Source organism: Amblyraja radiata, chromosome X, assembly GCF_010909765.2.
Source record: "Amblyraja radiata isolate CabotCenter1 chromosome X, sAmbRad1.1.pri, whole genome shotgun sequence".
Classification (NCBI taxonomy): Eukaryota; Metazoa; Chordata; class Chondrichthyes; order Rajiformes; family Rajidae; genus Amblyraja; species Amblyraja radiata.
Genome location: NC_045999.1, coordinates 9787468 through 9814464, shown reverse-complemented (window position 1 = coordinate 9814464; position 26997 = coordinate 9787468). Strand labels below are relative to the sequence as shown.

Below are 26997 nucleotides of genomic sequence, written 5' to 3'. Positions count from 1 at the left end.
CATACAACAGTGACGTGCAGGGAAAGGGTGACCACCTCATTAATCCCGCCTCACAAACCAGAGTAGAAACGTCACAACCACCTCCCAACCTTCCTCAGCCAAAGAACAAAAAGAGATAAGATTGAAATCATTAAAGATACAAATATTGAGACATAAAGCAAGCGAGGGGAACAAATATCTGATCGTCTGACTACCGTGTTAACATTGAATTTTACAACTTCAGGTAAGTGGCTCTCATTGTTTCTGTTATCCTGCCTGCAGCCCGACCTCACAACAGGACACAAAGTGCTGGAGTAAGTCAGCAGTTTGTGTCGGGCAGCAGTTATAGAGAACACGGATATGCGACATTTCAGGTCGACCCATGTTATCCGGAGATGCTGCCTGACCTGCTGAATTACTCCAGCACTTTGTGTCCTGTTGTATATTTACCAGCATCTGTAGTTTAGGTTAGAGATACAGGCCCGTCGGCCCACCGAGTCCGCACCACCCAGCGATCCCCGCACAATAACACTATCCTACACACACTAACGGACAATTTACACATATACCGAGTATACAAACCAAAGCCTATTAACCGACAAACCTGTACGTCTTTGGAGTGTGGGAGGAAACTGGAGCACCCGGGTCACGGGGAGAACGTACAAACTCCGTACAGACAGCACCCGGAGTTGGGATTGAACATGTGTCTCAAGGCAGCAATTCTACCGCTGCGCCATCGTGCAGTTCTTAATGTTTACAGTCCTTTCTTGCCTTTTTTCTCCAAAGTGCTTTCCTGATGACCAGCATTCTTGCTCCTGATCACCTCACTTGTCTTTTAATCCCCATCTCTGTTTTTGGTGTTTTACACGCCACTCTCCCCACCGCCCCGGCTACACCTTGTAACTGCAATCCCTTCACCCCTCGCCCAGTTCAGAGGAAGGGTCACAGACAGATGCTGCCTGGTTGACTTCTGCCAGCAGTTCGGTTTCAGATTCCAGCATTTGGTTGTTTTCCAAGTGCGATTTGCTATTCAGCCAAACAGCCAAACATTAAGAGATCAGATTGCCATTCAATGAGCAGAACGAAAGCGGCCATTACATCCATCTCCGTCTGGTCCTCCGGACCCCGCACATTCTACGCTAACCACTGGATGTTTAAGCAGTGCACTCTGACCCCAGGACACCAAAGTCCCCGTCTTCTTCCAGGTGAGAGACCACAAGGCAACGCAGTGGAGGACAAATAAAACCCAGCATCGTGGAATCTGACACAAAACCAGAAATAATGCTGGAAGAACTCAGCCAGTCAAGCAGCATCTGTGGACAGAGAAGGTACACAAAAATGCTGGAGAAACTCAGCGGGTGCAGCAGCATCTATGGAGCGAAGGAAATAGGCGACGTTTCGGGCCGAAACCCTTCTTCTGTCTGAACAGAGTGGACAGAGAAACTGGTCAAAGTATCAGCTCAGGGACTTTTCTTCAAAAGATTGATGGGGATAAATTTAAAGATATCCTGTCACAGGAAGTGAGGACGTCGCTGCCGGGGGAAGGGATAAAAGGAGAACCTGGCATGAGGGAGGGGGAAGAACAATGGACAACCCGGCAATGGGGAACCGCCATGGGGGGGGGGGGGGGTGGGGGGGGAATAAAGGGGGACTCTGAGCGGGGACACTTTGTAACTATCCTTTATGGGCGATTATTTGCATACCTTGGGTACACAAGCAAAGAATTTCACTGTGATTTGTCTCATGTAACAATGAAGTATTCAATTCAATTCAATTAAGCTCAGCCCAGTGGAAAACGGCTCAGACTTCACCTGGAGAACTCTGGCATCCAAATGAAAGACCAGTCGCTCTTTTCATGTAATATTTCCACCGATGGGATTTTTCTTTTGTTTGTAAATTAACCTTCTGGCACCACGAGCACCATTATTTCTCAATAACTTAGAGAATTCAACTTGTCACCCTTACCGAAGAAGTGGTCCACCACTTCAAACAGTGTGAAGAAGCTGGCCGTGATGCTGTCCATTCGTAGGTGCTCCTGTACTGCCTGCAGGGAGCGGAGAGAGAATGAAGCAAGGGTCAGGCACAAGGGCACATTGCAGGGAACGAGGGAGAGGGAGAGGAAGAGGAAGAGGAGGAAGAGGAACATACACACACACACTGTAGGGTCAATCCCACTGGGGCATCCTGCACAGTGATGAGACCAGACTTGCTCTTGCACCCACAACACTCCCTACAGCACAAAGTCACAGCCGAGGTACAGAATCATTCTCTTGAAGGAACAATGCTCATGCACTGGCCAGTCTTTCATGGCTCCCTTTACACTTGGATCAGAAATTCTGCCTTCCTCTCCCATTCCGTAACTAATAACAAAGTCCGTGTCATTAGCGCTCCACCCGAGACATTCACTCAGCCATTCTCTCTGCATGTGCTAAATGACCTTGTTTCAGGCAGGTTTTATTTACGCATAGAGAGCAGGACAGGATGGAAGCAGTCTACATTTATATATCCCTTGGCACAGACTAGCCACACACACTGCAACAAAAATCCTCGCTCCATTGGGTCCGTCAGTCAGCGCACATCACCGTGGAGACGGACAACAGAGGACACCCAATGTGCCAACATTTCAATTGCAAATATAGGAAACTATGAAGCAATTCGGTCTTCAAGTAAAAGAAGATGAATAAATCAGCCCATCTCCACCCAGGGATGAGAGCCAACAAGTTTAATCGACATTGTCGCACAAACCTAGCCACACACAATTTCTCCACACTGGGAAATAAAGCATGGGGTGCTGGAGTAACTCAGAGGGTCAGGCAGCAACTCCAGAATGTGGACCGGTGACGTTTCACTCAGGACCCGTCATACTGCCTAACCGTTGAGTTACTCCAGCACCTTGTGTCTTTTTTTTTGGTAAAGCAGCATCTGCAGTTCCATGTTTCTACAGTCTCCACACCGCAGCTTAAGAATGCGCAAGTTATCCGCACAGCAGAGTAAACAACATTGCTGACTTGCTGAAGTTGGTTTGTCCACCAGCAGTGTGATGCCGGGAGATGTGTTACCGGCGGATGCCTCTTTGTGACCATTGCCAGTGGCCAGAACACCGAACTCACCCTGTACACTTCGTCTGCGGTGCTGTTTTTTTTCACGGTGACGGTGATGATGTTCCTGTCGGGCAGTGCTATCCTCAGGTCCACATCCGACAGCCCATTCGTACTCTGAAAGAGCCCAACAAGAAACATTCTGCTTTTATAACAGTTATCTATAAAAAGTCAAACAGCCGCCAGAGATTCCCGATGCCGGGAAGTCAGAGTGATACAGTGTGGAATCAGGGCCTTCTGCTCAACTTGCCCACGCCGACCAACATGCCCCATCTACACTAGTCCCACCTGCCTGCGTTTGTCCCATATCACTCTTATCCCATTCATGTACGTGTCTAAATGCTTCTGAAATGTTCCAAAGTACCTGCCTCAACTACCTCCTCCGGCAGCTCGTTCCATACACAATAGACAATAGGTGCAGGAGTAGGCCATTCGGCCCTTCGAGCCAGCACCGCCATTCAATGTGATCATCCATCATCAGTACCCCGTTCCTGCCTTCTCCCCATATCCCCTGACTCCGCTATCTTTAAGAGCCCTATCTAGATCTCTCTTGAAAGCATCCAGAGAACCTGCCTCCACTGCCTTTTGTGTGAAAAGTTACCCCTCAGGTTCCTATTTAATCTTTCTCCCCTCACCTTAAACCTATGTCCTTTGGTTCTCGATTCCCCTACTCGTGGCAAAGGGCTGTGCATAAGAACGACAGTGTTGCAGTTGGCAGACCCACTGCCTCTCTGCGCCAGTGACCCAGGTTAAAATCCTGACCTCGGGTACTGTCTGTGCGGAGTTTGCATGTTCTCCTGTGACCATGTGGTTTCCTCCGGGTGCTTCGGTTTCCTCCCACATCCCAAAGACGTGCGGGTTTGTAGGTTAATTGTCTGTAAATTTCCACTGGTGTGTAGGAGATCAATAAGACAAGCAACATATAACTAGTGTGACTAGGTGATCGATGGTCGGCGTGGACTCAGTGGGTCGAAGGGCCTGTTTCCATGCTGTATCTCTAAACTAAAGCAAACATTACAACATTGCCACCTTGCAGCCCCCTAGGTGATACCCCTGCCCTTGTTCGAGGGGTGTTCCCACCCACCTTGCTCAATCCCTCGAGCAGCAGAAGGAACAAATTAGTCGAGCATCCTGAACTGCTTTACACTTCCCCGCTCTCGGGCTGCGATAACTGGCTGCAGAGCCAGTGCAGGGTAAAAGCTGGAACAATACAGCAGCCCCTTTACAATGAGTGAGAAAATCATTCAATACCACGACAGTAGATCATCCTAAACCAGTGTTGTTCCTGTTTTCTCACCATATCCCTTGATCACGTTCACTGATACATTGAAGGAGTGATGAAGTACATGCAAGGGGAGGTTCTAGGAGTAGAATCAGGCCATTCGGCCCATCAATTCCATTCATTCATGGCTGATCTATCCTTCTCTCTCAACCCCATTCTCCTGCCTTCTCCCCATAACCTCTGACAACCGTACTAATTAAGAATCTGTCAATCTCCCCCACCTGAAAAATATCCATGGACTTGGCCTCCACAGCCCTCACAGGTTATTGTGGCGAGATGGGCGAGGAGATGGATCAGAATGGATGGCTGAACAGAATGGATCTAGCAACAGCCAGAATGGGCTGTTCCTGTGCTTCACACAAGAATGTATTACATCAATCAATACCATTGTCTCAGCGATCAATATGTTGTACTGCATGCCTGCTCGAGTTTCTAAACAAGGACCAGGACTGTGGTTAAAGTGCAGTTTGTTAAGCATTCAACCCCACACATACACAACTTGACCTAAAATGCCATGTGCTTTGACTATCAATACTACACAAATACAATGTTATCTCCCTATTTCTCAATCGCATCTCAACCCTTTGTCCCATATTTTCCACCTCACAGATTTTCCACAAACAAACCTCTACAGGTGCACTGCAGAGAGTATTCCGACTGCATCGTGGTTTGGCAAAGCAATTCCAAAGCGCAGGAACGCGAGGGGGAGCTGCAGAGAGTGTTTGCTCGGCCCAAAGACAGGCACAAAATGTCGGAGTAACTCAGCGGGACAGGCAGCATCTCTTCATAGAAGGAATGGGTGACGTTTCGGGTCGAGCCTTCTGAAGAAGGGTCTCAACCCGAAACGTCACCTATTCCTTTTCTCCAGAAGTGCTGCCTGTCCCACTGAGTTGCTCCAGCTTTTTTGTGTCTATCTTCGGTTTAAACCAGCATCTGCAGTTCCTTCCTACAGGTTACTCAGCCCAGTCCATCACGGGCACAGCCCCCCCTAACTCCACCATCGAAATGAGATGATGTCTTAAGGCGGCTTCATCTATCAGCAAGGATCCCCACCATCTGGGCTTCTCACTGCCACCACCTGGCAGGAAGTACACAAGCCTGAAGTCCCACACCACCAGGTTCAAGAACAGCTACTTCCCTACATCCACCAGGTCTTGAAACAACCTGGATAGAGTAGATGTGGAGAGTCTAGGACCAGAGGTCATCGCCTCAGAATTAAAGGACGTTTCTTTAGGTAGGAGATGAGCAGTAATTTCTTCAGAGAGTTAGATTTAGCTCTTAAGGCTAAAGGAATCAAGGGATATGGGGGAAAAAGCAGGAACGGTGTACTGATTTTGGATGATCAGCTATGATCATATTGAATGACAATAGACAATAGACAATAATAGACAATAGGTGCAGGAGTAGGCCATTCGGCCCTTCGAGCCAGCACCGCCATTCAATGTGATCATGGCTGATCATCCACAATCAGTACCGTGTTCCTGCCTTCTCCCCATATCCCCTGGCTCCGCTATTTTTAAGAGCCCTATCTAGCTCTCTCTTGAAAGTATCCAGAGAACAGGCCTCCACCGCCCTCTGAGAATGGCGGTGCTGGCTCGAAGGGTTGCATCTATTTTCTTTGTTTCCATGTAGTCAGAGGATGGTGAATCTGCGGAATTCATTTCCACAGAAATCTGTGGCCGTCAATGGATATTTTGACGGCAGAGATAGATTCTAGATTAGGACGAGTGTCTGGGGTTATGGGGCGAAGGCAGGAGAATGGTGTTAAGAGGGAAAGATGGATCAGCCATGATTGAATGGCGGCGTAGACTTGAGGGGCCGAATGGTCTAATTCTGCTCCTATCACTTATGAATTTATGAAGCTGCACAGCCGTGATTCTGCTTCTGCAAGGGTACACTGTGGACCACTGTTGCACCACCACGGACTTGTGTTATAATTGACTTTTGGCACTGCAGTATTTTCCTTATTATTCATTATCTTGTATAATTTGTGGTTTTGTTTGTTTTTACACATACAGCAAAAAAACAGGCGCTTCGGCCTGAGCCCGTGCCAACCAGCGACCACCCCATATACTAACCCACATACTCCAGGAACAATTTTACAACTTACCAAAGCCAATTACCTACAAATCTGTACATCTTTCGAGTGTGGGAGGAAACCAGAGCACCCGGAGAAAACCCATGTGGTCACAGGGAGAAAATACAAACTCTGTATAGACAGCACCCGTAGTCAGGAACAAACCCGGGTCTCTGGAGCTGTGAGGCAGCAACTGTACCATTGTGCCACTGTGCTGTGTGTGTGTGTGTGTGCTCCAAGTCCCCGTACCTGTGATGCTGCTGCAGGTAAGATTCTCATTGTACCTGTACCTCATCGTACCTATGCACATCATACCTATGCACATAGACACAGGCAGCATCTCTGGAGAGAAGGAGTGGGTGACGTTTCGGGTCGAGACCCTTCTTCAGACTGAAGAAACGTCACCCATCTCTAGAGATGCTGCTGTCCCACTGCGTTACTCCAGCATTTTTGTGTCTATCGTTGGTTTAAACCAGAATGCGCAGTTCCTTCCTACACGATAAACTCAACGAGACTTGACCCTGCGAGCCACTCGCTTTCCCCGCCGTTGTCCCACTCCATCCCGGGCCAATCCCTTTCGCCTCTTCACTGCCATGGGCCCTCGCTCACGTTTGCTCTCCTATATTCACCAGGTTTATGTGGCTGTCCCACTGTACGAGCTAATTCAAGAGTTCTCCCGAGTTTCCTGATTCGAACTCGGAGAATTACGGTAATAGCCGCTCGTAGGTACTCGGGGCTCTCGTGGACCTTTTTCAACATGTTGAAAAGTCTTCACGAGCTTACCGCGTTTCCGGAGTTCCTGCCGTTAGCGTTACGAGCCACTAAGAGACGTCCCGAGCTCCGACGTACCCGCTACGTACATTCTACGTGCTTGTCACGAGTTTGATTTTTTTTTAAACTCGGGAGAGCTCTTGGATAAACTCGTACAGTGGGACAGGGCCATTAAGCTCCTCATCTCACTGATTGGACTTTCCCACCCTGCCGATGTGAAGCTCTGACCAAACTGGCCCATGTATCGGTTAGTGAACCACTCGTATTCACAAGACTTGTTCGGCACAGTAAAACATCCATGAACACTTCCTGGGAGAAAACATAAAACTTGGTATCAAGTCACATATTGTCCCAGGTAACCAGAAGATTAATGGGGGGGGGGGGGGGGAGCATTGTTATGGAGAGGAGCAAAGGGTGGAGGGCTATCAGCAGAGAATTTCAACATTTATAACTGGAAGACTCGTAGTCCAAGAGTCAATGTAGATCGGTGAGTGCAGAAATATTGGACAACTTGACGCCTTCATATGTGGGCTGCAGGCCCATTCTTGGTCACGTGTGTGATCAAACATAGGGGGGGGGGGGGGGGGGGGGGGGGGGGAGGAATTGTGGAATACATCTCTTCTGATTCTGAGAGCATCACAGGCATATTGTTTTGTACTGCACATATGACTCATATTTTTTTCGCTTTATCAAGTGAAATTTTTATATGTCATGCTGGCAATGTTTCTTTAGGGTAAGAGGTCCGAGGTGACTGGTCACGTGTGTGACATCCTGGCTGACTTTCCAAAGAATGGGCCTGTAGAGATTTGGATCAGTTATCCAGCCAGAGTAAAACTGTCCAAGTGAAAGTGTTTGTACTGGTCCACACACAATCCCCACACTGTGGTTGACAAATGCAGTTTTTTGGTCGTTATGTTACGTTCAAGGATTGGATAGTAGACGGAGCCTGCTGCAGCCTGCACCCAGGGCCTAGACTGGATTATAGCCAGTACAGTCTGACAGCCGTGGCCAGTAGGAGATCCCTTTGACTAGAGCAGTAATCCAGGGTGAATACAGAGCCAGGTGTAAAATACTGCTGACAATACATAGTTGAAACAACCCAGCTTGCCTCTCCAAACTTACTGCATGTAGAGATCGCACGGGAACAAAGCAATCTAGAAATTCAAAATGGGATTCTCGTCTTTCTGCATTCCTATCACCAAGTACCCAATAAGGGATTTCCAATCTCTAATCAGTGAGACCCGAGGCAGAAAGTTAATGAACCAAAAAGATCCCAAGATCACATATTCAGCAGAATTCAACCTCTATAGCCCCCGGCATCTTGTTTCCCGCAATACATGAGATTCAGTTCGTGCCGACCAACTTATGTCGAAAGTGATTAATGTGATAAGAGCCATGAAGCAGAATAAATGCTGGCTGGAGATGGGGCAATTATAAAGTTATCCAGTGTGAGAGGCAGTGGACACTCCTTCACTCCAGGGCCAGTGACGACAACTTGTGGATTATTCAAGCAGACATATTACAAGTATATCAGTAGCGGACTAATTTATGAGGCTCTCTGATAAGTTCTTTGGTTCCAGCTAGGGTTCTGGGCTCATCTTTGGGGTGAGATAATAAACTAGAGGCTCTGGCTGCCTCCTCGGATGGGCAGAGAGTTACAAAGCACAAGGGCTGTCTGGAACACAGAATGGTACATCAGAGGAGCAGGCCCTTCGGCCCACAATGTCTGTACTCAATAGGATGCGGAGAGAAATTAATCTGTGCCATCTCCCTCCATTCTCTGGCAATCCATGTGCTTCTCTAAAACCTTCGTGAATGCCTCTGCTGTATCTGCCTCCGCAACAACCACTGGCAGCGGGATCTAGGCTATGAGTTAAAAAAAAATCACAGAGTAAAAAAAACTGGCCCTGCATGGCATCTCCTTTAAACGTTATCCCTCTCACCTTAAAGCAATGCCTCTAGGCTTATACTTTACCAGCCTAGGGAAAGGATGACGCCAAAACTGATCATCAGATCATTCCAATATTATGCTTCACAAGTATTATCTGTTTTGGGAAGCAGGAGGTTGTGCATATAGTAACAAATACAAATCTCTCTAAAATATTCCAGACTACGGGTGCTGTCTCTACGGGGTTTGTAGGCTCTCCCTGTGGCCATCAATTTTTTTTTAAAGTTCTATATATACTTAAACATCCTACACTTTGTTATAACCGGAACATCTGAAATGATCACCAAATGTTGGTCATGTCCAAGCAATTCAGCAATGTAATCCAATTAGAGCAAACAAACATAAGATAAGAGGTGACACAGTGGCTCAGCAATAGGGTTGCTGCCTTACAGCACCAGAGACCCGGGTTCGATCCTGACCACCGGTGTTCAATGTAGAATTTGTACATTCTCTCTAGGACCATGTGGGTTTTCTCCGGGTGCTCTGGTTTCCATCGACATTCTAAAGATGTGCAGGTTTGCAGGATAATTGGCTTCTGTAAATTGTCCCTAGTGTGTAGGGTAGAACTAGTGAATGGGTGATCGCTGGTCGGCACAAACTTGGTGTACAGAGGGGGCCCGTTTCCACGCTGTAACTCTAAACTAAACTAAACGAGCATGACATCAGTCTGAAGAAGGGTCTCGACCCGAAACATCACCTATTCCTTCGCTCCATAGATGCTGCAGCACCCGCTGAGTTTGGGGAGAATAAGGAGGGAAGAGACAGTGACTTTAAGACTTTTGCCTCCATCACAGTGAGGAGGTGCCTGGTGAACTCACTGTGGTGAATGTTAATTTGTGTTTATTGTATGTTTTGTTATTTATTATTATATGTATGACTGCTGGCAATGAAATTTCGTTCAGACCGAAAGGTCTGAATGACAAATAAAGGAATCTAATCTAATCAAATCAAATCTTCTCCAGCATTTTTGTCTACGTATGAGGGTCAATAGACAATAGACAATAGGTGCAGGAGTAGGCCAATTGGCCCTTCGAGCCAGCACCGCCATTCAATGTGATCATGGCTGATCATCCCCAATCAGTACCCCGTTCCTGCCTTCTCCCCATATCCCCTGACTCCGCTATTTTTAAGAGCCCTATGTAGCTCTCTCTTGAAAGCATCCAGAGAATCGACCTCCACCGCCCTCTGTGGAGTTTTCCACAGACTCACCACTCTCTGTGAGAAAAAGTGTTTCCTCGTCTCCGTTCTAAATGGCTTACTCCTTATTCTTAAACTGTGGCCCCTGGTTCTGGACTCCCCCAACATCGGGAACATGTTTCCTGCCTCTAGCGTGTCCTAGCCCTTAACAATCTTGTATGTTTCAATGAGATCCCCTCTCCATGTTGTTTACTTTCCACTATGAATGAAAAGTAAGTATGAGTGGAGTACAACTGACCCATATTCTTGGTGACATTCAGACACAGACAGGGTACTATATTCACCGAATCTCAATCTCTGCTTTGTCAGTTAAACCCATCCCCTGTGTCTTTGGATCCCTGTCTCGCGATCACGACTTGCTTACTTGTTAGACACGACTAGTAGCAAGTAGCACCCGTAGCAAGATGGCGCCTGCCTGCGGCGACTTTTGCGGAGCTCCGGAAAATAAAAGGCTCAACTACAATTTCCAACAACTTACCTGGATCAGAAAAACGGCAGAAATAGGTGCCGTTTCGGACAACCTGCTGGAGCACCTCAAAGCTCTCGCAATTTCGCGAACTCCCGCAGCTGCGGGAACCTTGGACTTTAAACTTTCCCACACTGGCTGTGGAACTCCCGACCCGACTGAGGATCCCAGGTACTGTACCTTGAAACCCCGGGATGACCCCCAGAGCCGACGGGCTGGATCCTCCAGGAACAATGAAGCTGGAGCTGCAGCTGCCGACTTTGAGGGAACCCCCGTTCGTTACGGAGCTGGAGCTGCCGTCTGTGAGGGAATCCCCGTTCCTGCGCAGGTCCGCAGAAACAGCAGGTACAGCAAGTACAGCACCTGGAAACAAAGGGGAAGCCTCCATTGTGTCCGGAAACGTGGCCGTCGGGCAGGACTCCAGGTCAGAATGAAGCGCAGGGGACTTCGGCCCCCTCTCCCTACTATCCTACTGGCTAATGTACAGTCCCTTGAAAACAAAGTGGAGGACTTAAGGGCAAGACTGCTTTATCAAAGGGAGCTGAGGGAATGCTCTGTGTTCTGTTTCACAGAGACATGGCTCACCCCCAGCTCCCCAGACTCAGCGGTCCAGCCTGAAGGGTTCTCCATCCACCGCATGGACCGTACCCTGGCATCTGGGAAAGGGAGAGGAGGGGGCGTCTGCCTCATGGTCAACTCTGCGTGGTGTTCCGACGTGGCAGTCCTGTCCAACTCCTGCTCTCCACACCTCGAACATCTGGCGGTGAAGTGCCGTCCCTTCTACCTCCCGAGAGAATTCACCTCCGTTATCCTGACCGCGGTCTACATCCCACCCCAGGCAGACGTCCGTCTGGCACTGGAGGAGCTGCAGGCCGTGGTCAACAAACACCAGACGTCTTACCCCGAGGCATTTACCAACATTGCTGGGGCTTTCAATAAAGAACCTGCAAGAAATCATCCCCAACGTTCCCCACATGCTCACTGCTGCACCAGCTTGCACATGCTGCGACACTAAAGACCACCATCAAATGAAGATCGTTCACAAAATGGAGTAACTCGCTTCGGTAGATCCATCATCTATTCTTTTCTCCTGACAGGCTGCTTAAAGAGCGCACTCCAGCTTTGTGAGTCTATCACATTTTTTTTTTACTTTTGGGAAGTGAAGGCGCTGAAACACTGTCAGAGCTATGGTTTCATGCACTGAATGGAGCGGCCAGACATTTAATTATTGTTCACTTACAGCCTATCACGTCATTCTGCACAGCCTTCCACTACCTCAAACAATGACACTGTTCAAAGTGCATGCTCACTAAATCATCTTTCCCAATCTTTATACCAATTCATTTTATTTATTTTTTAATTTTTTAAAAAAAAAATTTTTTTTAAATTTTATTAGAAGTACAATAAGTTGCAGTAATACACACCACATATATCTCATTACATTTGTTGTACCCCTTCATTTTTGAACTTTAAAAAAGATAGAAATAAAGGAAGTAAGGAAAGTGAGAAAGAGTCGTGAAGGTGCAGGAAAGTGTTGGGAAAAGAAAGCCCATTAGAAAAGGAGTTAGAGAAGAAAGTTAAGAAATAGACCCTAGAAAAGAAAGAAAGAAAGAGTAACAATCGCTCTATTATAAATTTAAAAAAAAAAAAAAACTCCGCAAAAAGGGATATACCAACCGTATTTTTCACCCCCCCATTACCAGATCCTGGTACCATTTATTTTTTAAATTACTATTGCACCTTATGCTTGTAATAAGTCCAGAAATGCAGACCACGTCTTTTGGACGTGGTCTGCTTTGCCTGCTAGGAGGAATCTCATCTCTTCCAAATGTAATGTTTCGAACATATTTGAAATCCACAGTTTTGTGAAGATTTCAAATATTTCGTTCCAGAATTTTTGGATTTTTATACAAAAAACAAAAGAGTGCGCTATGGTAGCTTCATGAGACTTACATTTATCACAAATGGGTGAGACGTTAGGGAAAGGTTTATTTATTTTTGTTTTTGAATAGTATAGTCTATGTAATGTTTTGAATTGAATTAGAGTATGTCGTACGTTGATCGAGCATTTATGCACATATAGTAAGTGTTTATCCCAGCTCTCTTTTGAAATTTTTATAGCTAGTTCTTGTTCTTGTTCATTTTATGAGAGCACGATCATACGAGAGCAAGAACAAATTCATGAGTGCCGTAACACAATAGAGTTAGCGCCATGAATATCAGAGCTGGAATCCACCGGGCCATTCTCACCATTCTCAATTCTGTGGCACAGTGGAGCAGCTGCCTCACAACACCAGAGGCCCGGGTTTAATCCTGACCTTGGGTGCTGTCTGTGCAGAGTTTGCACGTTCTCCCTTCGGAATTTCTCCCACATCCCAAAGACGTGTGGATTTGGAGGTTAATTGGCCTCTAAATTGCCCCTAGTGTGTAAGGAACGGATCAGAAAGTGGGACAACATAGGACTCGTGGACCCCAGAGGGTCTGTTTCCATGCTGTATCTTTCCATCATTCATTCATGCATTAAACTAAGCAAGAACAAAACATATATCTTTGTGGTCCCCAAGGGAATTGCGAAGTCCATTCAATTGATGCTGTCACGTTAGTGTCAGTACTGGAAAATAACTTTGATGATTGAACTTCCACATTTTGTTAACTATTAAGGCATTAACTTGCATCAAAGGTTGAGTTACACCACGGTACAGCATCTTAACACTACAACTCGCAATGGGAGCCCACAGAGATCCGTGCCTACAACTGGTGTGCAACGGGAATTGAAACTTGCAGTCGTGGACCACGAGTGTGGTGTCCATGTAGTGGTCCAACCAAGACCGGTTTCCCAACTGATCAACAGCACAAGACGATGTGTCAGCATCCCGTGGCTGACTTTTATCTTCCAGTATAGCACCTGACCCAATTCTTAAGATATTAAAGTGCTTTCATTTTCAATCCCATGCGTTCCAACTTGACCACCTGAGTAAAACAGTTCAGTTTTAAAACAACCTTGTACTCATTTTATTTGGCATTACCATCTTTTTGTTCAGGACAATCTGCACTATCGCACATTTTGGACAGCTTGAAGATGATTCACATTAAATATAGACCAGCAAGGCATTCACACCTCCGCTTCACACCAAGACTGTCTGTCTGCCTTTATCCGTGTACATTCTTTCTGGTGCATCTCTCAGAATTAATATGCAACTATGAGAAATTTGAATGAGCACAATGTGTTCACAATGGCCTTACCACTGAAAATAGGTCAATAATCTGTCCCTTCTGGGCCTGTAAGAGACTCCACTCCATTCGGCCTGACTCTTCACACAAATATAACTTTTCACTAAATTTGTATAGTGGGCTCTGAAACAGGCCCTTCGGGCCCACTAAGTCCGCTGCAGCCAGCGATCCCCACGTATTAACGCTATCCTACACACGCTAGGGACAATATATATTTACACAAAGCCAATCAACCTACAAACCTGTACGTCTTTGGAGTGTGGGAGGAAACCGAAGATCTCGGAGAAAACCCACGCGGTCATATGGAGAACGTACAGTACAGCACCCGTAGTCGGGGTCGAACCCGGGTCTCTGGCGCAGAAAGGCAGGAACTCTACTGCTGCACCACCATGCTGCCCACAGTTAAATTAGTTTAATCCAAGTTCTGCCTTTGTTATGTTCCTGCCTGCAACATTGAATTGCTTCTGGTTTTAATAAAGTCCTGATCACATGGAACTCATACACAGCATCTGGGAGGAAATCAAAGTGAGCTGATGGTCGAGATGCAACACTTCCAATGTCTAGCCTCTCCTCGTAGATTCAATCCAAGCGCCACATATTCTTCACCAGAACGATTTGCACAACTAAAATAAATTCAATTTCGGGCAAATATTGATCATATGTACCATTAAGCTGATTTTCGGCATCCACAGAGTTTTACTTTAATAGAGAAAGATTTCCATCTACAGTAAATCTCCAATACTCAAGGCACTGAGTGACTTCCCACAGTAACTAGTGATTACTGAACCCGGGATAAAGCTTGCTTCTGTTTCACCAAGCAGCACAGTGACACAGCGGTAGAGTTGCTGCCTTACAGCGCCAGAGATCCAGGTTCAATCCTGACTACGGGTGCTGTCTGGGGAGTTCTTGGAATGAACTCGTACCGTGGGACAGGGCCATTAGAATGGAGGCACTGTGAGCTCAGAATCCTATTTAAGGTAGCAAAATGAGGAGTAACAAATGAACATGATTTGCCCTAACAAGGAGAGAAGATTTCTGGATGAAGCTTATGCAAAAGGAGAGGCTGGGAAGAGAACCCGGGAATGTTTGTATTTGGACACGAAGGCACAGAAGAGGGGTTCAGAAACAGGCAAGAAACAAAAACTATTTCAAGCAAAAACACAAAGTGTGGAGGAACTCAGCGGGTCAGGCAGCATCTCTGGAGGAAACGAACAGGTGATGTTTCAGGTTGAAAGCCTCCAGCACCGAGTTTTGGTCAAAACTTCAGGATCAGCAGTTCCTTGCGCCTCTGTACAAATTTTTTTTTGCCTGACTGAAGATAATTTAGTTTGATAATCAAACGTTGATAATCAAAAGGCCACGACTAGGTGGTTCCGATTGTAACAGGTAGCCAACCCATGACCAAAGATTTGACGGGAAATTGTAAACATGCCTCCATTGTGAACTGTAGTCACTTGGTCAGAACCAACAATGGATGCAAGATGGAGAGCAGCCAAAGACGTAATACATTTATGCAGTGGATCACAAAAGTTTGATTAAAAACAACACAATCCCGTGACTGTAATCAGTGATCAACAGCTGAAGCCATCTACACTGTTCAAGCCTTCTTTTTGAATTGTACATACTCAAGAATAATGACTTGAACCTTGAACAGCAGCTGAAACGATACAGTAACTGGCGTAGACACAAAGTGCTGGAGTAACTCAGCAGAGTCCCGACCCGAAACGTCACCCCTTCCTTCTCTCCAGAGATGCTGCCTGTCCCGCTGAGTTACTCCAGCTTTTTGTGTCTATCTTCGGTTTAAAGCAGCATCTGTAGTTCCTTCTTATACTTCAAAGCTCCATCCCACTCTGACCCGTCAGGGCCTCCTACACAGAGACAATGCAAGCCTGTGGATCAGCTTCTCACCCTCCGTCTGGGCATGGAAACGCCTTCTCCAGCTTCCCCATTCTCCAATTTCCGATAACTGGCTTTATCCGTCTGCATCAGAACCGGGCATTTGTATTGCCAGACATTTTAACTCGGCTTTTCCCTCTCCAGTGCCTTACACTGAGCAAGCGTCAAGAAAGGTCCCAACCCAAAACATCACTTCCATGTTCTCCAGGGATGCTGCTTGACCTCACGGAGTTACTCCAGCACTTTGTACCTTGTGAGAGGTTCACAAACAGGTATCAGAATATAAAACTATTTCAAATAAACACATGAAAAGTTGGAGGAACTTGGCGAGACAAGGCAGCATCTGTGGAGGGAATGGACAGGTGATGTTTCATAGAAACATAGAAAATAGGTGCAGGAGGAGGCCATTCGGCCCTTCGAGCCAGCACCAGCATTCATTGTGATCATGGCTGATCGTCACCTATCAATAACCCGTGCCTGCCTTCTCCCCATATCGCTTGACTCCACTAGCCCCTGGAGCTCTATCTAATTCTCTCTTAAATCCATCCAGTGTCTTGGCCTCCACTGCCCTCTGTGGCAGGGAATTCCATAAATTCACAACTCTCTGGGTGAAAACCTTTTTGCTCACCTCAGTCTTAAATGACCTCCCCTTTATTCTAAGACTGTGGCCCCTGGTTCTGGACTCGCCCAACATTGGGAACATTTTTCCTGCATCTAACTTGTCCAGTCCTTTTATAATTTAATATGTTTCTATAAGATCCAAAGTCAAGCTTCAGGTCAAGACCCTCCAGAACTGGGTTTCTGTCGAGACTCCAGCAACTGCAGTTCCTTGTGTCTCCATACAAAACCATTTGCCTGACTGAAAATCATTTCATTTGTTAATCAAGGGTCACTTTGACATTTTGTGTTTTTGTAAAGCAGCCTCTACAGTTTTTTTGCTTCTGCAGGAAAATCGAAGGTAGACATAAATGCTGGTGAGACTCAGTGGGTGAGGCAGCATCTATGGAGCGAAAGAAATAGGCAACATTTTGTCCCGAAACGTTGCCTATTTCCTTCGCTCCATAGATGCTGCCTCACCCGTTGAGTTTCTCCGGCACTTTGTGTCTTTTTGTGTAAACCAGCATCTGCAGTTCCTTGTTTCTTTTCTTTATTTTTCTTTATTTTTTTTATATAGCACATTTTTAGTCAACTTGCATTGACCCCAAAGTGCTTCACATAATTACATCCACACACACAGGCAAAGGTGGGTGAAGTGTCTTGCCCAAGGACACAACGACAGTATGCACTCCAAGCGGGATTCGAACCAGCTACCTTCCGGTTGCCAGCCGAACACTTAGCCCATTGTGCCATCTGTCGTTTCTGCATTAATCTGACGCACATTCACCTCAGCGAAGGGATGGGAGGGCATGTGGACATGGGAGTTTGCCAATCCCAGCTAGGCCTGTTGAGTGGGGAACACGGAGGTGATTGAGCATAACCATTGTATTTCTTCTTTATCTCATTTCCGATCTAAGTATCAATATCACTGCATTAGGTTAATTATTCGTCTCAGTACTGCTCCCTTCCTCTTTCATGCGGTCCTGCAATATTTATCTATTTTCACACTGTGTTGCTATCACAGTTGCTTTCAACACCCCTTAAGGCAACACATTCCAAATCACACCTTGCCATTTTGAAATATTTGGCCCCGTTGCCTCACTTGCCTGCTACCTAAATCAGGTTAACTTAGGTTAGCAGCTTGTCCAGCAGGACAAGGTTCTCATTCTATTTTACTTTGTTGCACATGGTAAGAGCTCGTGACACTGAGGGCGATATATTGGCATGACTGACTGCCATGAGCTGAAAATAGAGCATTGCAATAATTGTCTGAAGAAGGGTTTCGACCCGAAACGTTGCCTATTTCCTTCGCTCCATAGATGCTGCCTCACCCGTTGAGTTTCTTCAGCACTTTTGTCTACCTTTGATTTTCCAGCATCTGCAGTTCCTTCTTGAACATTGCAATAAATGGCTCATTTCAGGTTGGCAGGTTTAACTAATGCTGGGAACCCAACCATCATTAGTGAAAACAGAACACAGAAGTTCACTGAAGGCCACTATAAATCAACAGGGTCAGAAGGTTCTGATGGGAATCATTGAACTGAAACAATAACTTCTTCCTTTCTCTACAGAAGCTGTTTGACCAACTGAGCACTTACTGCTGTATCACCAACTAACTAAGTTTAAGGGCGGCACGGTGGCCCAGCGGTAAAGTTGCTGCCTTGCAGCGCCAGAGACCTGGGTTCGATCCCGACTACAAGTGCTGTCTGTACGGAGTTTGTACGTTCTCCCTGTGACTGCGTGGGTTTTCTCCGGGTGCTCTGGTTTCCTCCCACACACGAAAGACGTACAGGTTTGTAGGTTAATTTGCTTCAGAAAAATTGTCCCTAGTGTGTAGGATAGTGTTAGTGGACGGGTCAATACAGCGCGGAAACAGGCACTTCAGCCCACCGAGTCTGCACCGACTAGCGATCCTTGCACGTTGACACTACCCTACACACACTAGGGACAATTGCACATTTATAGCAAGCCAATTAACCTACAAACCTGTACATCTTTGGAGTGTAGGAGGAAACGGAAGATCTCGGAGAAAACCCACGCGGTCACGTGGAGAACATACAAACTCCATACAGACAGCACCCATAGTCAGGATTGAACCCGGGTCTCTGGCGATGCAAGGCAGTAGCTCTACCACTAAGCCACCTGTTCTTTTTACACTTTTGTTATTTCGGAGTGAGGAAGTGGAAATCAGATCCAAATAGCAGCACACTTATGTACTCCTTTCTCGACAAGAGTTTGGGTATCTGGAGAGGAACAAGGAATTGATACCAGTAAAATATATTGTCAAAACACCTGCTTGCATAGTTGCGTCCAGAAGCTGATGAAAACCAGCAAAATCATACCCAGATATAATTAACTTGAAGTAGATAATGAACAGGGAAAGATTGGTGCAACAAAGGGGGAGAGGAAAAGGGAAGAAATTAATTCCCAGTTTGTTTAAGAAGAAACTGCAGATGCTGGAAAATTGTAGGTAGACAAAAATGCTGGAGAAACTCAGCGGGTGAGGCTTTATTAATTAGATTGAGAAATTAATTAATGAATGAATGAATTAATTGATTAATGGGCTTATTAATTAATTAAGAAATGAATTCCCATTTTAATTGCAACCATTTTATCTTAAACAGCTCCAAACAAGTTCTAGTTTGATCTGGAAAATGGAAAGGTAACATCACACCTAAACCTCTAAGGAACCGGAAGGGAATTATTTTGTGCAAAGGCACTTCATTTTTTTTTTGTTATGAAAAGAAAACTAAAGCTACATTGCCCTTGAAAGTAAATGTCTGCATATTCTTCACAATGAGTAGAAAATGCTCCACACATTCTGCAGGTGGAATGTGCTGACTTAGAAATGTCCAACAAGGCCTCACTGAAATTTGCTCGCTTCAAGATGAAGGGAATTGAATTAGAGCTTATGATTCACTCCTTTCAAACCCACGAAGGCTGCATAAAGGGCATTTTTCCAAACAATTTACATTAAATTGTAACGATCAAGTAGGAGATTTGCCGGAACTAGATTCTATCAGCCCATGAAAGAAAGTCTCCATTACTTCCCACCCCCATGTCCTAATTGAGAATGGCGAGCTGATTTTCTTTTAAAATTAATTAAAATAAGAGAATTGCAGCACTGGAAGGGCGAAGATTAAATATCTACTCCTGTTCCTGCAATATGTGCATCCCAATTAAAATTTAATGCTAAAAGTTTAACATTAAATCTCAATCAGGGAGACTTTGCATAGATACAGTAATACACTAATGTAACTAAACCTCTTACAATTTGGTCTTAAATTAGCACAAAGCATTCAAAATGTAGGACAGTGTTGTGCTTATTAAGTAAAACACAAAGTGCTGGAGTAATTCAGTGGGTCAGGCAACAACTCTGGAGAACATGGACAGACGATATTTCACTTCAGACTGAAGGAGGATCCAGACCCAAAATGTTGCCTATCCATGTTCTCCAGAGATGCTGCCTGGCCCACTTTAGTTACGGGGAAGCATGAGAGGCAGCGCTTCGAAATGGGCCTGCTGCCTGTTCTATTGTATACTTCCTTTCTTGGGCATGTATATTCCTGCTAATTTCAAACACTTGACATAATTTCATCTGCTGCATTAGCTTGTGTGATTAGTTGCCATGCTGCAGGGAAAGTAATGACGTGCGGTGACGATATTGTCAGATCCGGTCACGCCTGCCACTTCCCATCACGCTGCATTTCCAAATCAGCACTGGTTCAGAATGGGTGATTTTCAGTGCTGAGTAACGCCATTCACTGCACTTCCCTGCAAACAGAACTATTTCCAGCTTTTTCTTCTACCCCCTTGGAGAGAAAGGCAATGTCAATAACCTGCTTGATTTGAATCCACCCAAGCGCAAGCTGTACAAAAGCTGCCTTCTTTGAAAGACTGGGCATGCAGGAGCCATGCAAGACACCAGCCCCTTACAAAATACATTCCTACACTGTCTGCAGTGTGTTTGAATATGTCTAAAAGCAACAACAGTCTATACAAGTAGTCTTCCCAGTTATAAAGAATTCAAAAACTTTATTCAGAATGAATATTGAATATTCAGGAAAAGAGTCAAAGAGTAAGGCAGGGCACGACTGAAATTGGGTGGACCTGATCAATGTCTTCTGGGTACAGCAAGATGCAGCAAAATGCAATGACTGGAGGATGCAAACATATACTAGATTTAGACTTTAGAGATTCAGCGCGGAAACAGGCCGTTTGGCCCACCGAGTCCACTCCAACCAGCGTTCACCCAAACACTAATATCACCCTACACACTATGGACAATTTACTGAAGAAGGGTTTCGGCCCGAAACGTCGCCTATTTCCTTCGCTCCATAGATGCTGCTGCACCCGCTGAGTTTCTCCAGCATTTTTGTGTACCTATGGACAATTTATAACTTTTATCGAAGCCAATTAACCTGCAAGTCTTTGGAATGGAGGAAACCGGAGCATCCTTAGAGAACCCACGCTGCCACAGGGAGAACGCACAAACTCCATACAGACAGTTAGCACCTGTTCTTAGGATCGATCCCGGGTTTCAGTCGCTGGAAGGCAGCAACTCAACTGCTGCGCCACTCTAGATGCTTGCAGAGATTTACAAGGGCGTCGTGCGGACTTGGGAACGGAGCTTTTAGGGAGAGGTTAGACAGGCTAGGGCTTTATTCCTTGGAGCGTAGGAAGATGAGGGGTGATCTTACAGAGGTGTATAAGATCATGAGGAGAATCGATAGGGTGATGCACAGTCTTTTACCCAGAGTATGGGAATCAAGAACCAGAGAACATATATTTAAGGTGAGGACCTGAGGAGGTAGTTGAGGCAGCAACATTTAAAAGACGTTTGGACAGGTACATGGATAGGAAAAGTTCAGAGGGATATATGGACAAATGCAGGTCAGCATGGGCAAGTTGGGCCAAAGAGTCTGTTTCCATGCTGTATGGCTCAATGACTCTACGCTGGATATCTGAAATAAAGACAGATAATGCTCAAAATCCTCAGCAGTCAGGCAGCATCCGTGGAGGGAGAAACATTAAAAGATGAAGCTAACAACCTTTCCTCAGAACTCATGAGTAGAGGCAAACCAATCCTGGGAACCTAAAGCAGTAGAAACAAAGAACTACAGATACTGGTTTACGCAAAAGTGCTGCAGCAACTCAGAGGATCAGGCAACATCTCCTGAGAACATGGATAGGTGACGTTTCCGGTCAGGACGCTTCTTCACACAGGGTCCCCTCTGGAAACATCACCCATCTATATTCCCCAGGGATAGACACAAAAATGCTGGAGTACCTCAGTGGGTCAGGCAGCATCTTTGGAGACAAAGAATAGATGACGTTTTGGGTCGAGACCCTTCTTCAAACTTCTCCAGGGATGCTGCCTGACCTGCGGAGTTACTCCAGCACCATGCTGTCCTTTAACCTAAAGCAGTGTCGTCTCCAGGCTAGAATGGGCAATTCCCCAATCCATCCACTCAGTTCTGCACAGGTCAAGATTCGATGCATGGGAGCATAGTTGAAGTACGATGAACCACAAAGAATCTGCACTGTGAATGTTTTGCTAAGAATGGCACTTAAGGCAAATAAATCTCAAATTATGGATTACAGAGGCAAATAAATAAATGATGGGTCTTTGTCCCAAACATTATGGAGGGCACTGTATGTAGCAAATATGACCTTGGCTCAGTGACGGCTGGAAATCCATACCTGGAAGCACGCATTCAACTCCTGCTCCTGATGTACACACGTGCATGGGGATTGAAGTTCCACATTTGCATTGTGACGTCCAGCAGCATAAATGTGTCTGCTGGGTATTGGTGTAAGCCTTGAAACATCCCCACCTCCTATCCCAATGGACCATGACCTTTCCGATAGCAGTGATGAAATGAGTACTGCTTTAAGGTAGCATTCACATTGAAGCCTCTCATGACTGATGTCTGCAAATCGTCCACAACTTGGCTATTCCCCTGGGAAAGTATAGGAAGATACACAACAGCCGGCTGTAACTGCAGTTTCAAACCAATGCCCAAATTATCAGCCTGCAATTATACTCTAGAATTCAAGAGCTATTGCTGGAACAATATCATTCTGAAACAATGATACTGAATTATGATGAACATTAAATTTCTCTCCAGACCAAATATCCATGATGCTAACATGATATTTATCGATATTCCAAGGCAAGTGGGTTCAAAGGAAAAACAAATAATTCATTTTATATTCACTAGAGAGATAGACAAATAATTCTTCAAGGTAGATATTTTATGTCATTTTATGTCTTCCTTTGATTTAAACCAGCATCTGCAGTTCTTTTTCTTAATACATCTTATAAATAATTGTTGAATCTATTTGTATCCTTAACTTCAATAAGTCAATGCACATTTCATCCCGGAACATCAATTGGAACTAATATTATTACTTTAAAACCACCATTCCCTGATATTTGAAGCACATAAATCTGGATTAATTGATAATCCTGTTTAGATCTTAAATTAGATCACCACAAAATACTGATTTCTGCATCTCCTTGATGCTTCCTTAAAGTGGGATTTAAAATATAAAATTATTGGGGGGAAAATAATTCATGTTGGGCAATGTGTCAGATTGGAGATAGAGTTAAAATGTTTTAGTGTACAGAGAAAGTGTTGTTTTAATGTACGCGACGCTGTTGGCTTTGAGTGCAGAGCTACGCTGTAACTGTCCCGAGCAGCGTGTCAAGCATGGAATGTGGCCTTGGCATACTGTCCTACTTCACATTTGTAAAAAGGAACTGCAGATGCTGGTTTAGACCAAAGACACACACACACACACACACACACACACACACACAGACACACCACACACACACACACACACACCACCCACACACACACACCACACACACCCACCCACAGACACACACACACACACACACACACACACACACACACACACACACACACACCCACCCACACACACACACCAACACACCCACCCACATACACACACACACACACACACAGACACACCACACACACACACACACACACCCACCCACACCCCCACCCCACACACACCCACACACAAACACACACACACACACACACCCACACCCACACACCCACACACACACACACCCACACACACCCACACCCACGCACACACACAACCACACACACACAGACACACCACACACACCCACACACACACCCACACACCCACACACACACACACACACACACACCCCCACACACACACCCCCCACACACACACACACCCCACACACACACCCACACACACACCCCACACACCCCACACACACACAAAAAAACACACACACACACACACACACACACCCACCCACACACACACACCCACACACAGAAGAAGGGTCTCGACCCAGAGGACCTGCTTCCGCACTGTCTCTCTGAACTAAACTACAATAATGTTATTATACTTTCATAACCAAAGGTCTGTCTGTGCAAGCTTAGGGGCTGTCACTATCATTATGCATACTGTGTTGCCTCCTTTATGCAAGACTAGTCTAGTAGACTCTACACCACCATTGCATCCCTTAGCTTGCGAACACTATTGGCCAAATACTACAGTAAAAGCATTTTGTGGTGATCTCATTTAAGATCGGAACGGGATTGTCAATGAATCTAGATTTATGTGGTTCAAACATCAGGGGACGGAAGTTTAAAAGTAATAACATTAGTTCCAATTGATGTTCATTCATTTATCCAGAATGAATTGTGCATTGTATATCACTAAGCTCTTATTGAAGTTAAGGATACAAATGCACATGCAGAAACTTAGGAGTAATAGAAAAGATGAAAGTTTGCATGCTTCATTAATTGTCATGGGGAAAATTCAAGCCCGGTTGAACAAGAGTCCCGACTCGAAAAGTCACCTATCCATGACCTCCAGAGATGTTGCCTGACTCACTGAGTTAAGGGCCTGTCCCACTTGCATGTCCTTGGCACGCAAATTACGCGACCTCGTGGTCGCGTTGAGCCGCGATTGTCCCGCGAAGGTCGGGCGCGATTACATGCGTACGCACAGCCGCCTGGAGCGCATGACGTCATTTGAAGATGGACACAAAGCTGGAGTAACTCAGCGGGACCGGCAGCATCTCTGGAGAGAAGCAATGGGTGACGTTTCGTGTCGAGACTCTTCTTCAGTGTGAAAAGAAGGTTCTTGACCCAAAACGTCATCCATTGCTTCTCTCCAGAGATGCTGCCGGTCCCGCTGAGTTACTCCTGCATTTTGTGTTTATCTTCAATTTTCTTGGCCCCGCTCTGGGAGTAGTAGTGGGGGCGGACCGGACCGCAACGGCCGTGAGCCCCAGGCCGTGCTCGGTGATCGTTTGCCTGCTTCTGCTGCTGTTGGAGGTGAGACGTTGCGTCGCGCCAGGGTCTTGGGCCTGTCCCACTTTGGCCGTCAGTTCCGCGTCAGGCCGTTGGCGCGCGAAGATTTCGTTCACTACAAATATTTTGGAGCCCCGTGCGATGTCGCGCACAACTACATACCCCTCCGGGCTTTTAAGTGGGACCGGCCCCGTGCCCACGATGCCCATGCGCCTCAACGCGACTACCAGGTCGTGTAATTTGCGTGCCAAGGACACGTAAGTGGGACAGGCCCTTTACCCCAGCACCGTTTTCATTTGTAAACCAGCATCTGCATGTTCCCTGCATCTTTGTACTCGTGTCACCATTTATTGCTTCACAATAGCAGACAGCTCCTTACAGTTAATTAAGTACTTTCGAAACATAGATCCTTCCTCAGTACATGTCAACGATTAGTTTGTATACTCAACTCAGCCTTTGCACAACTGATACTTCAATAATCACTTTGAAGATTGTTCCTGGAATCAATGTTAAAATTGTTCTGCCTTACAGGAATTTTGGAGACAATCTTAAATAATTTGTTAAACTGAACAATGTGTTCCAGATTGCTAACAAAATGTTTTATAACTATTCTGGCATCTGTCAAATGAGAAATTCAGCAAAATAATATTTATTTAAAATGTGCATATATCTATAATTAACCTACAGTCTGCCATTTCAATTGATGTCATTAGTTTGTCTCCCTCTCCACCTCTTAACTTCTCAGCAACAGTCTGCACTTTGTGGATACAAGGAACAGCAAATGTTGGCTAACAAAAAAATACCAAAGGGCGGCACACTGCCTCACAGCACCAGGCCCGGGTTTGATCCTGACCATGGGTGCTGTCTATACGGAGTTTGTACAGTCTCTTGGCTTGGTATAAATGTCAAATTGTCCCTCGACATGTGTAGGATCGTGTTAATGTAGGGGGATCGTTGGTCGGTGCAGATTTGGTGCGCCGAAGGGCCTGTTTCCGCGCCGTTTCTCAAACTAAACTAAACTCAAAGTGCTGGAGTAACTCAGCATGTCAGGCAGCATCTCTGGAGAACATGGATAGGTGACATGTTGGGTCGGGATCCATCTTCAGACTGGCTGTCAGGAGTAAGAGGCGGGTAAAGAAGCCGGAATAGAGGGGCAGGACGAAGCCTAGCAAGCAATAGGCTGATGTAGGTGAATGAGGGGGGTGGGGGGTTGATAGTGGACAAGGGCCAGAGATGAATAGACAGAAGGTGTGACCTCCCAGCCCAACTCCGCACACACACCGCAGAGACCAGTTCATTTTTCCTCCAGATTGGTTTTCCAACAATGAAATTCTTACTTGCAGCAGCATAACAGGCTTGTAAACACTATACACTGTATTTTTGAGGCAGCACTCCTATCGATAGATCCCCGCGATGGTGGGGAGATCAAGAGTGTTTCATTGTCATACGTACCAGACGGAACAATGACATTCTTACTTGAAATAGCAGCAGGACAGCAGGCTTTGTAAACGTCAATAGCTAATATTATAAACTTATGATGGACTGGGCCTTGCCTCAGGATTTCCAGACATTCTGCTAGATCTAAACTAGGTTCCGTTACATACATGTGGGCGGTCACGGTGGCACAGCGGTAGAGTTGCTGCCTTACAGCGAATGCAGCGCCGGAGAACCAGGTTCGATCCCGACTACGGAGTTTGTACGCTCTCCCCGTGACCTGCGTGGGTTTTCCCCGAAATCTTCCGTTTCCTCCCACACTCCAGAGACGTACAGGTTTGCAGGTTAATTGGCTTGGTAAATGTAGAAATTGTCCCCAGTATGTGTAGGATAGTGTTAATGTGCGGGGATCGCTGGTCGGTGCAGACCCGGTGGGCTGAAGGGCCTGTTTCCGCGCTGTATCTCTAAACTAAACAAAACATACTGTAAGCTCTAATGTCTGGGGACAACTAATTCTCATCTGCTACAGTCAGTCAATGGATGTACGATCCCCAGCTCCATTCTCCCCTCAGGAGGCGACATTGCTTCAGGGAACTCTCTCTGGCCCTTGGGCACGGCGAGACTGCGGCAGGATCCCAGTGAGACCTCTTTGAAGTCATGCAAAACATTCACCCGA

The 26997-nt window shown here is 45.9% G+C and overlaps 1 protein-coding gene across 1 annotated transcript in view; it reads right to left on the bottom strand.

The window, feature by feature from the left end:
- LOC116968185 (sorting nexin-27-like) overlaps window positions 1-26997 on the bottom strand; it is a 118894-nt gene that overhangs the window by 13421 nt on the left and 78476 nt on the right. Inside the window, exons 5-6 of the mRNA XM_033014828.1 lie at window positions 3090-3240; window positions 1945-2023 (exon numbers count right to left, since the gene is read on the bottom strand). Coding sequence (XP_032870719.1) covers window positions 1945-2023; window positions 3090-3240 — 230 coding nt within the window. The remainder of the gene's footprint in view (window positions 1-1944; window positions 2024-3089; window positions 3241-26997) is intronic.